Below are 11763 nucleotides of genomic sequence, written 5' to 3' on the forward strand. Positions count from 1 at the left end.
ACGGAGGAGGAGGCTACCGAGGATTCGGATTTTGAGGAAGATGATTGATAAAATCGAATGTTTTCTTCTGATTAGGAGCACTAACTAACTAGTATGTGGTAATTGTATAAAACTGTTGACGTTTGGCTCGTTGAATTGTTTTTCACTGTGCTTAGGAACATATGTTAGAGTGTTAATCACTGATTGTTAACTTAATCAGAAATGTTCAGTATTATTTATTCCCATCTCTAGTTTGAAATCTCAGCGTATTTCATATTTTTCTTTAATTTTTCTCAAAAGAAAATGTGATCAAAATAATTACATCGAAATGAGTTGTTTTATATTGACATATACAATTGTCACTCATATTATTATTAATTTCGATGATATAATTGAAATTAAAATTAAAGTTAAATACGTGAGTTATAAATTTTTATGATATTTTGGATTGTTTTTTTTATTAAATAAGTTTATTGACACGTCGCATGGTATAACAATTCTAATGGGATAAGTGAACTTTTCTTAAAACGGTGAATAATAAATTTTGTTAGTAATAAAAATTTATAATTTAAATAATTAATTAAGTAAAAAAATTAAAGAATTTAACTTTTTTTTAAAAAATTGAGGGGTTATTTTTTATTTTCCTCAATGAAATATTTTGATTTTTTTTGCCGCGTTGTGATATGTGCGTAAATTCCCGCCAAAAAAGAAGAAATAGTTATATAGGGTTTCCGTATGCAGCGATTCAAACTCAGTATCTTTAGTCTGGCGGGCACAACTCAGGGTTTCATCTTCTTTCGGTTTCTCTGAATCTCTGAATTCAAAATTGTTGTCCAATCTGTCCAATTTCTGAATTAGAAAACACTAGATTCTCAGATATGGCTGGACAATCTGAACCTCATATCTCTCTCTTCTCAGCCGAAGAGGTTGCCTTCCCTTTCTCGTTGTTCCTCTATACCCGTAAATTGATTTTATCTAATCTTTTGGTTTTTTTGCTGGTCTAATTAGGTGGAGTTTATGGCTGAAGATGAACTGATAGAGATTGTGCCAAATATGCGAATGGCTCCTCTGAATTTCATTTGCGTAATCTTCAATTCCGTTTGACCTATCATTTCTTCTTCTTCTTCTTCCTTTTTAAAGGGTAATTTGGTTTATTTTTGTTTTTATTTTTGGTTTTGGATAAAATGACAGGGTGATTTTGGTCCATTTTTACCGCAAATACCAACTCAGGTGCCGTTGTGGCTCGCAGTGGCTTTAAAGAAGAGAGGAAGATGCGCGATTCGGCCTCCTCAGTGGATGTCAGTTGGTGAGTCACCTTCCTCTTCTTTATTCGATATATTTTTTACATTGAAGTTTAATCAGACTGGTTTCTGAGTGACGACTCTTGATTTGGTGCTATTTTTCTCGAATACCTCATCTGTCCGTTCAAATAGGAAAAGGGTTGTGGATTTTACTTATGGTTTGTTTTGTTTTTCCCTAATGACAAAATTTGACAACCAATTAAGTTAAATGATTGACTGTCTGAAATGTTTCCCAGCTTAATCTGGTAACTTGGTTTTTCCCGTGCTCAAGTTGTAGGAAGTTTGAGACTGACTTGAAATTGGACCATCAAAGCTTGGCTCGAGTCCGATAAAGTTTCACTTTTAAAGTTTAAGCATGATTTGATATAAATATCAAACTGTTTAATCTTGTTTGACTAGTTTCATTCACCTAGTAAAAGTTTAGCTTGATTCTCATGTCTGACTTCAAGTTCAATTCTTTGTATTCTAGTTTGAGTTCTAGTCCGATTTGAAATTTTTGGATATTGATAAAAACAAAAAAAGGGGCTTCTAATAGTTTCCTGATTTACTCGAGCCCAGCATTAGAGTTGTCAAGTTCAGAACACTCAACAGCTCAAGTTGTTCGAGTTTGAAATTGACTAAGATTGGACCGAATTTTAGTCATACTTGAGTAGCTTGTGAGCATAGGTGTTTAGTTTGTCCCAGTTGCCTTTTGTGCATTACTAATGAGCCAACATTTTCAAGCATTTTTACTATACTTTAACATCAAACGGAGAAGGCACATGTTTGTATCTAGAAATGTCCATTCATCATGATGTTTTTTTTGACCTTCATTGCCTGGGGAACATGTATTGATTGAATAGGGACCTAGAAGTTGAGTTTAGAATATGAATATGTTTTAAAGTTTCTTCTGAATTTTTTTTTGTGAACTAGAAAATTTGACACGGGTTTTGGAAGGAGAACGGGAATCTCAAGGCTCATTTCAGGTGCTTCCATTTCATTATGTGGAGATATCTAGACTTCTCTTTGATCAGTAAGTTCTGCTTGACATGTTTCTTTCTATTGTACAGTTTAACAGTATGAAGGCTTTAATACTTTGCTTTTTTGTGGATGGTAGTGCACGTGATGACATTCCTGACATGTATATGGTGAGTTGGAGGATTCTTGTAATCCTGGTTTTTACTGTCATTTGATTCTTCATGAATCCACTCTACAGGTGAGATCCCTTATTGAGGACATAAGGGATGTACGTATTCATAAAGTTGAGACTAGCTTGGAAAAGTTCAGTGGGACATCTGCAGTGAAAGTATGGTTTCTTTTTCCTTCCATTGTGAATTGTTGGCATTTATTATCGCTGAGTTTTAGGCACATTATTGCTAAATTATGTTTCTCCTAATATGATTCAGATAAACTGGATTTCCCCTTGTATCTTGCCTCTAATATCTTTTAATTGGCCAGATTCCAAATTTATCTGCAATGGAAGTGAATATAATTCGTCCATTTGTGGGGAGGGCCTTGCAGGCATTCTATAAGCATGATAATCCAGAGAAAATACCAGATGTAGACAGAGCATCCAGCCAACAGACCCGAGTAGCTAATAATGAGCCACGAGTACGTTCTTGTTTGTTATTTGTCCGTGTCTTATCTGAAGGTTAAACATGAAATGGATGGTGTTATGATCAGTGGTCTGCAAATATTTTTTGGAATGATTTTTCATTCTTTTCCTACTGAATTTTTGTTTTATTATGAAGAAATGTCTAAAAATGGCAACGAGTCTCCAGATAGTTTCTAACTGTTCTTCTTTTGCTTTGCAGCGGCCACTGAGGAGATAACAAATCATTTTCATTTTTGATTCATTAACTGTATCGAAAATGGAAACTTCAGCCTGCCTCTGAAGGTACTTCTGTTCTCCTAGAGACACTTTTTTCGGAGAATCCTACTTGGTTTGAACCTTTGTTAGTAAAGCTGTTAACCTATTGTAAGTCACTGAAGTTGTTATATTCTCACAAAGTTGTTGAACACCTCATCAGTGTCCTAAACCCATGCGATCACTTCTATTATGTGTAACCTTTGTGCCTGTGCTTGATGTTAATGGACTGTTGCATGTGATGAGACAATACGTAAGAGTTGAATATCTCATACCCTAGAGATTGGATGTTTGATTTGGTTTAAGGAGGAAAGAAAATATAGCATAGGGATAACTATACCTCCGGAGATACTCTTCCGCAATCACTCTTCTGCCTATCGACGTCTTTGGAGAAATCTTTTGTTGATCGAAGCCTTGAGAATTTCATATCCTTTTGGGGAAGGGATTTTGAAATCCTCTTTTGCTCTTTCAGCCTAGTATCATTCATCATCGTTTTCAACTAAGATCATTGATTCTTCGCTATAATCAAAAGGATGGATTGTTTAAAGTCCTCGTGACCCACATTTTAGTAACAACAGGGACAAATGCACAATATAGTGTACTTACACATGCAACCAATTTGTTGATAGAATTGCAATTTGGATGTCCGTGATTGTGCATTTGTGCTGTTGTCTAGGCTGTTCATGTTTTGGATAGGCATCTGCTTTTCATATTGAAAACTAGAGTAGTTATTCCTTTTTCACATTTAATTTAATAGTACTGCTATTAGTATGGCGAGCTGTTTGATGTATAAAATAAAGTTGAATCCCTACCCATAGGAATGGTCCCAAGGCATATTCCTTGTCTCCATCACATCCATTGCGCCAAATGTCTCTCTTTGTGCAATAAGTCATAAAAGATAATCCCCATCTGTGTTTAGGAAAAAAAGATTGGAGACCCCAAGACAAAGGTGTGGATATTCCCGAGAAGCCAACTAGAAAAGTATCTCATGTTCTTAGGAGGGTCAAATTACTTGTATCTAGCTGGTTTTAATCTGATTTAATTTTATAAGGGTCATTTTTTTTTTAAATTCACATTCAGTTAAATTGGAATGTATTTTGTGAAAAAGAGAATTGACCTTAGAATAGAGTGGTAAAAATTTCTTGACCCAACCCATATTAAATGGTATAATACTATCTATATATATTTAAGGTAATTATTATAATGTTGTTATGTATATATTATTCTAATGAAACATGACTAAATTTTGACTAAAATAATTATTAGATGAAAACTTTCAATTTTTTTGAATAGTCTAGGATGATTATAGGATAAGATAGTATTTGTTTAGAGTTTATTAATCATTTGACAACACACTCTACAAATATAAATGTTCAAATTTAAAAAAATTTAGAACAACAATATTCTCTTTTATCTAAGGCTAATTAATAAGCTAAATATTTTAAAATTAAAAAAAAAAAAACCGGCTCATCCCTACATGTTTTATAAGATTAAATAGAATATGAGCTCATCCACAACTTCCTAGGAAAACAAAACCAAAATATTAAATTAAAGAAATGAATCTTAACATGATTAGGTTTGTTGATTGTGCTGGAGTGAGTTTGAGGCAGTGTCAGAAGCTCAGCTTGTTTGTGTTTCAAAATCTTAGCCACGGAAGTTATGTACGGATTCAACAAAGTAAAATTGTTACTTGCCCTTTTGATAATTCATTTCTCTTCCTATCATGTGTGCGTTATTTCTAGCGTATACTTGTACGGATACATAAGTTCTAATTTAATTAAATTGCATTGTATTGTGTGATTCTACCCTCACATCCGGATAAAAATCAATGACGGATTATGTCATCGGGCTTCCACTATATATTTAAATGATCTTTTATCAATCATATCATATCATAAAATTTTAAATTCGAATCATACATGTTAACAGTTTGTACCAGACATTCGCTGGCATTGCAATTTATTGTTGTTGAGAAGGTCTACCTTTTATGCAATAATTAGATTTCCATTAGATGAGATACAACATGTTGGGGGTATTCCATACAAGCCATGCCTGCAGCTTATAATCAATCATTAAAGCTATACAATGTAATATAATAAGAGTCTGTCATGTTTCGACGATTATAGTTGAGCATTATTGAAGATAAATATCGTTGAGTATTAATAATTTGATTTATAAAAAATTAAAATTTGAAATGATTCAATTTATAATTATAAATTAATTAAAATTTTAAAGGTAAATCATTTAAAATAAAATATTAATTACATTATTTTTCATAATCTTTTTTAAAAATAATTGGATCAATATGAATCCCTAAATTAAAAAAATCTAAATCAATCATCGTTTAAATAATTTACCTTTAGATTTTTAATTAAATTTATAATTATACGTTAAGTCCTTTAAAATTTTAATTTTTTTTTTATAAATTAACGATATTGAGGTACAACTTTCCTAATAATAAATGAGAGTTTGCAAAATGGCTGTTTTGTTTTCTTCATTCTTTTGCGGTGGTGGAATCATGTTTCATCAGTCACAATTATTTATTACAAGGCTTGCCCAGGTAAGATCAAAGTTCAAACATTAAATTTATTATTAGTAATTGATTTGATTATTAATTTAATTGATCTATTTATTTTTTTATTAAGATTTTTTTATACTTTCAAGATAAATATTAAATTTAAACTCATAAAATAAGATAATATGAACATTTTTAATCACTCAATCAATCAATGAATATTTCAATTAATATATTTGTTATTTGTAATATTTAAAAAGGTATGAGTTCGATCCTAAATAATTTTATGGTTTACAAATAGAATACAAAATAAATAGTTTAGTTATCATATTAAGAAAAAAAACTTACTACCAATGACTAATACTTAATTACAAATTATTTGATAAATTTGATGATGTTGATCATGATACTTATAATATAATAATTAAAACATGAAATAAAACATAATTCAACATGACATAATATGTAATTAATATTTTTTGATAAAATATAAATAAATTCTATGCAGGCGCCAGGAGGTTGTACGTTTGATTTTGATGAAAGGGATGGTTTCTTCACTTGGTTCCTCTTATTTTTATTTTAGTCCTTTTACTAATATAAATAAATTTGATTTCCCCCCCCCCCTATCAATGCCTAAGTTGAATTAGGTCAAACTGCTTGACCTAATAAGTTGCCTAATTTTGTGAACATATTTAGCTATAAACTCATACATGAGTCATAATTGGTCATGTGAAGTTAGGTGCATTAAATTGCTCTCTTTTTCACCCCTTAAAGTATTTATGATTTTCACACAAAGAATGTGATTAATGTATTTGTTCACCTAACATTATTTATAAAAGAAAACGATAAATCCTTTTTTCCCATTAAAAATGAAACTTTTTCTTTATTTTTAGTCGAAATTTTTTTTTTATAAATAATCAGTTTATATAGTAAAATGAGACATTACATCTTTTAAATAGATAAAGTTAAAATGAGACATTAGATCTCTGACATTATGAATAAAGTAAATTTGGCGTGAGAATTATCCCATAAATGGACATTTGTTATAAAATATACTAGTTAAAATATAAAATTATCTCACAAAGATAATCCTATTATAAAAACTTTATTTTTTTTATTAAAAATGTAATATAAATATTAGATAGATGGATGATCAAAAATAATTTTAGAAATGGAAAGTAGAAATATATATACTCATACATTTGATATATAAAAATAAATACATACTTACATTGATATAAGTACATACATCTAGATTAATGAGTTAAAATTCTAATAAAATAGAGGATGATATTATTTTAATATTTTATAAGAAAATATCATTAATAAATAAACGAGCATGTAAACAAGTTAATAAATGTATTTGTTTGTGAACATAATCGAATCAAACACCACTTTGTTCATGTTCATTTATTTATTAAATAAATATAAAAGTTTTGCTTATACTTGTTAGTTTAACTTAATAAACGAATGTTGTACGAACGATTCACTAAATATTCATTGAACGTTATGCTTATTTACATCCATATTTCATCCATACTATACATTAGTTTATAGGATATTAATATTATACATTAATGCATATGAATTTATTTAGACGTTTTAGTTTTTCAAATCATAATTTAAATTTTTTGACTCCGCCCCTATGTTTAGTTAAAGAGAAAATATATTTTACAGATTCAAAAGTTAGGTGTTAAAATTTCAAATATGAACATTTTAATTTAAAAATATGTTAAACTGTACCCAAAAAAAATGTTGGGTATTTAATTGCACCAAAAAATAGGTACTTAAATGCATCATTAAGAAAAGTAAGTATCTAATTGTACAAAAAAAGGTACCGCATTGCAATTCCTAAGTTAGGTACCAAAATTTATATTTACCCATAAAACCGTAACCCAAAAAAAAAAACTAACAGGAAATTTTAATGAACCTACCCTCTGTTACGTCCTCTATTCAACAGAAAAACGTTTTGAACCTTATTTAGAATATAATACATGTTTTACAATTATGAAATGTCTTAAAAACCATTTTCCTAAAATTAATTATATTAAGTAGGTTGCTATTTCTTCTATTATATTAAAATTTTATTTAAATAAATAATATTCAATTGGTTTAATGAAATAAACACTAAATCTCTTAAGCATGATTAATACTTCGAATTTTAATGTCGTGAATGAAATAAACTTAGTTAGAAGGGTTGTCACTCGTCCTATAGAAAATATATATATTATTCAATTTAAATTAAACGGTCAATAAATCAAATATCAATGATTAATCTATTTTATTTAATCTAATAATGATCAAATAATATAAAAACATTACTACAAATAAAACAAATTTAACTAACAGTAATAATGTTATTTATCCAACAAAAAAATTATCTGTAATGAAAAAAAAAAAACCAACTTCACGTCTATAACAACGAAAAGATTTCAAGCCCATTTTCGCCATTTCACATCTCCACCATTAAAAATAAAAAGCTCTTCGTCACCGTGGAATTTCGCTCGCAGTTTCCCCCTTCACTTTCTTTTCTCGTTTTTCTCTGCTTTACCCCCAAAAAATAGCCTCTGATTCTCATTCTAAATTACGCGGACGGCCCCCTACTGGGTTTTTTTTCGGTGGTTGGTGTTGAAATTGTAAGAAGGGAACGGGGAAATTTGCGATCGGACGGAGGCGGCTAAGACGGCGGAGTTGTTTTGGCTAACGATGATGGAGTGCGGCTTATGGATATCCGCGGGGGATCATCAGAACAAGAAAGGAAATTCTAATAACAATAGTTTGTGGGGGTTTAACAACGAAAGCGAACATGATTTGGCTTTGATGGTCAGTGATTTCTTGGAAAACAACGGGGGTAGCGCCGGCGCCGATTCTTGGTGTAGCAGCGATACCGACTCCGGTTTATCCGATCTCATCAGCCTCTCTGATAAAATCTCCGTTAGTATTTATCCATTTCCCCTTTGAGAATAATTGTTTCCTTTTTTGTTTTTTTATTTATTATTATTTCTATATGTTTCATAATGAATTTTGTTGTTATTTTTTCCCCATAAGTCTGAATATGCTAAGGAAATTTACGTTATCTAGGTTGCAAATTTGAATATGATGGGTTCTTTGAATTCACCTTTTTGAGATTGAGGGAAATGAATTCCATCTTCATCTGTTTGGAGATTGAAGAGTATGTCAATTCATTAGAAATCCTATGTACGGCTATTGTTCATAATTCGGATCATGGACGGATACAGGATTTTCTGTTAAAGGTTTGCGAATTGAGAAACTTAAATTAGAAATTTAGAGGTGGTGCTGAATTACAAAATTTTAGTAGATGCTAAATTAGATTACCAGTGGAAAATATAAAGAAAATAATTAAACTATAAGGGAATTTAAAATTTCCTGACCTCAGTCAATCCCTGATTCAGATATGCTTATTGTGATTTGCCTCTCTTCATTAGAATAAATGATAAATGATATTTTAGCCAGGATATATTGTATGAACAAATTTTGGATACCAACCAGGGATGCAGACAAGATCGAACATCGGGAGGGGCTGAATTACTAAACTTCAAAAATACAAGAGCTTGTTAATTATTTAAACTCAAAATTTGGGGGAGGGGGCATCGGCTAATTTGTCTAATATTTAAACTTATAGGACCTAAATTGCCATTAGATCGAAAAATTTTAGGGGCACGACCTGCTCCCACCCTTTCTTTAGTTCGAAATACAAGCTCCGAGATATTTGATATAGTTCAGAGTATTTGGTTTTGAATCTATAAGCATGGGAGTTTTGTGATTCTTTATACTTTTAAGTAACCTCTTATTTTCCTACCAAAAGCATTTGCTTATTGGCATCTAATTCTCTTTTGTTTTGTTCTGTTGTGTTACAGTACCATAAGCACTCGGTGTGTCAGTATGACTTGGACTTATTGTCTGTGGTTCATTCGCTTATATTATCGATGGTCGAGACGCACCTACACTATGTGAAGTCGGGTCCGTGTAATGCCAGTTGCATCAGATATTATCTGGTAAAGCTGTTGAGGCTTTCTGGCTATGATGCGGCTGTTTGTGTATCGAGGTGGCAGCGTAGTGGCAAAGTTCCTGGAGGTATGGAAATAGCCTCCGAATCCAAAATTATACATGGCGCACTAGGCACGTTTAAATGCCAAGTCTTTCCCAAAACCAATCCTAGACATGCACTCTCACTCTATCACACTACTTTTCAATCATTCATATAAAGGTCTTGTAACAATTTATGATTATTATTTTCTAATCCATAAGCATATAATAATTAGAATGAACAATTTTCATGCGGCAACAAACACGAATAAAAAGATAATTAGTCTAAATAATCTGACCTTGTAGGTTGAAATATAACAACCAAATAGACTTATTCGTCCTTAACATTTCTTTAGCTCATGGCTTCTTCTCATCAACTTTAATCAGAGTGACTATAATATACCGCGGTATTTCTTTTTTTGAAATACCACGTCTTTGAAATCTGTTAATTCTGAATATAGTTTGATTCAAATCTAGCACACGTCATATCCACAAGACCCTAAAAAAGAATCGTGCGGATCATGACAAATTACCTGCAAAATCAGAAGTGATTTCAGTCGGTGTAATCTAAATGACTCGTATGCATATATACATTGTATTTTTTCTGGATCAGTTGGTACTCTAATTTTTTGTTTCCTATAGGATAGAATATGTTGTGTACTCGTAAGTTTTATGAGAGTTTGTTGTAGAAAATCTGTATTCTGCTGCATCTCTATCTTTGTTTCCCGTATCAGAGAGTTCATCCGTACCATTCATGATGAAATTCGGTTACTGTATTCTGTTTGATTAGTCTAAAAACCTACGATTCATGACAATTTTTTTCCGCTCAGATGTAAAAGTATAGTGAGAAAACCAGTTTGTGACATATATGTGCAGGTGATCATGAGTATATTGATGTGGTCAATTACAACAACGGGAATTCTGAGCGATTGATTATCGATATAGACTTCCGAAGCCATTTTGAGATAGCTAGAGCAGTTGATTCTTACGATCAAATATTGAATTCACTACCGGTTGTCTATGTTGGCTCCTGGATTCGGTTGAAACAGTTGCTTCAACTTATGGTTGAAGCTGCTCGGTCGTCTCTCAAGCAGAACTCAATGCCGTTCCCTCCATGGAGATCTCTTGCTTATTTGCAGGCAAAGTGGCAATCACCATACCAGCGACAGATTGCTCCTATTGAACACAATATTAGCGGCAGCAACGTTTGGTCCGGCCATAAACAGTGCAAAGGGCACTTAAGGAGGCTGCAGCCTTCTCTTCAGTCTGAACTAGAAGCAGAACGACTATTGAAACCCATAAACATCGATAACACCCAAAAATTGAAGCATGAGAGGGCTCGACGCTCTTCATTCAGGGCTCTCTGACATGCACAGATTTTGATCCGGAAGATCGGAATTCTTTTTGTCATTTTTGTGAGAGATGAATTGTATCGCGGCGTTTCTTTTAGCTATTCTTTTTTCTTGGTAGTGAATAACACGGACCTCAGAATGAAATGTAGGTTCATATAGCCGACAACGGAGTCAATAACACAGCATGCTTTGTCTTTCGGACATTTCTACGTCGCGTCGGTAAGTACCGTATTGCGGAATTGTTTGGTCCGAAACAACCTGAAAAGTCGACTACACTATATAGATTCATATTTGTTTCCCCCAGCCTGTTGTTTTTACGAGGTCGGGAAGTTTGTTCTTAGATTTTTTCGCTCTTTCTTTTTCATATGTGATTTCGTTGTGGAAAATATGGCTTCATATCTTATGCAGCCATCAAGAACATAATGCTTTGATTACAAATTTACAACAATATGAAATAGAATATAGTTTGTTTTTACGAGGTTTTATTTGGATGGACGGCGAGATCAATTATGTTGATATTGAAAATATTGATGACCGCAAAATTTTATTCGAATTTCATAAACTCAATTAAATTCAAAAATTTTGTAAATAAAGTTTGAACGATGAAATATTCCCGTAAACTTGGGTTAACTCAATTTATTTGCACACAATTCGATAAATTCTCAACCCTAATGATAACTATGCCAGAATCTTAAATATTGTTGGCCGTTATTTTTCCTCTAA

The 11763-nt window shown here is 31.8% G+C and overlaps 2 protein-coding genes across 2 annotated transcripts; both read left to right on the forward strand.

Moving 5' to 3' along the window:
- Positions 1-739: 739 nt before the first annotated feature.
- LOC120115374 (DNA replication complex GINS protein PSF2) lies at positions 740-3296 on the forward strand. The gene is made up of 9 exons (XM_039136100.1): positions 740-905; positions 988-1062; positions 1171-1285; positions 2193-2292; positions 2377-2407; positions 2476-2565; positions 2718-2870; positions 3074-3100; positions 3139-3296. The coding sequence occupies exons 1-8, from the start codon at positions 858-860 to the stop codon at positions 3089-3091; spliced, it is 630 nt and encodes a 209-aa protein (XP_038992031.1). The 5' UTR covers positions 740-857; the 3' UTR covers positions 3092-3100; positions 3139-3296.
- A 4860-nt stretch (positions 3297-8156) lies between these two features.
- LOC120115436 lies at positions 8157-11512 on the forward strand. Its single transcript, XM_039136159.1, has 3 exons — positions 8157-8575; positions 9520-9736; positions 10565-11512. Exons 1-3 carry the CDS (start codon positions 8348-8350, stop codon positions 11053-11055), a joined length of 936 nt encoding a protein of 311 aa, XP_038992090.1. The 5' UTR covers positions 8157-8347; the 3' UTR covers positions 11056-11512.
- The last annotated feature ends 251 nt before the right edge of the window (positions 11513-11763 follow it).

Source organism: Hibiscus syriacus, unplaced genomic scaffold, assembly GCF_006381635.1.
Source record: "Hibiscus syriacus cultivar Baekdansim isolate YM2019G1 unplaced genomic scaffold, ASM638163v2 tig00110264_pilon, whole genome shotgun sequence".
In the NCBI taxonomy this organism is placed as follows: Eukaryota; Viridiplantae; Streptophyta; class Magnoliopsida; order Malvales; family Malvaceae; genus Hibiscus; species Hibiscus syriacus.

Bases quoted from the DNA above. Each gene is read 5' to 3' on its own strand.
- LOC120115374 (XM_039136100.1), top strand. From the start codon at position 858: ATGGCTGGACAATCTGAACCTCATATCTCTCTCTTCTCAGCCGAAGAG. The intron at 906-987 runs GTTGCCTTCCCT...TGGTCTAATTAG, and splicing joins CTCTCTTCTCAGCCGAAGAG to GTGGAGTTTATGGCTGAAGA. The intron at 1,063-1,170 runs GTAATCTTCAAT...ATAAAATGACAG, and splicing joins CTCCTCTGAATTTCATTTGC to GGTGATTTTGGTCCATTTTT.
- LOC120115436 (XM_039136159.1), top strand. From the start codon at position 8,348: ATGATGGAGTGCGGCTTATGGATATCCGCGGGGGATCATCAGAACAAG. The intron at 8,576-9,519 runs GTTAGTATTTAT...GTTGTGTTACAG, and splicing joins GCCTCTCTGATAAAATCTCC to TACCATAAGCACTCGGTGTG. The intron at 9,737-10,564 runs GTATGGAAATAG...ATATATGTGCAG, and splicing joins TAGTGGCAAAGTTCCTGGAG to GTGATCATGAGTATATTGAT.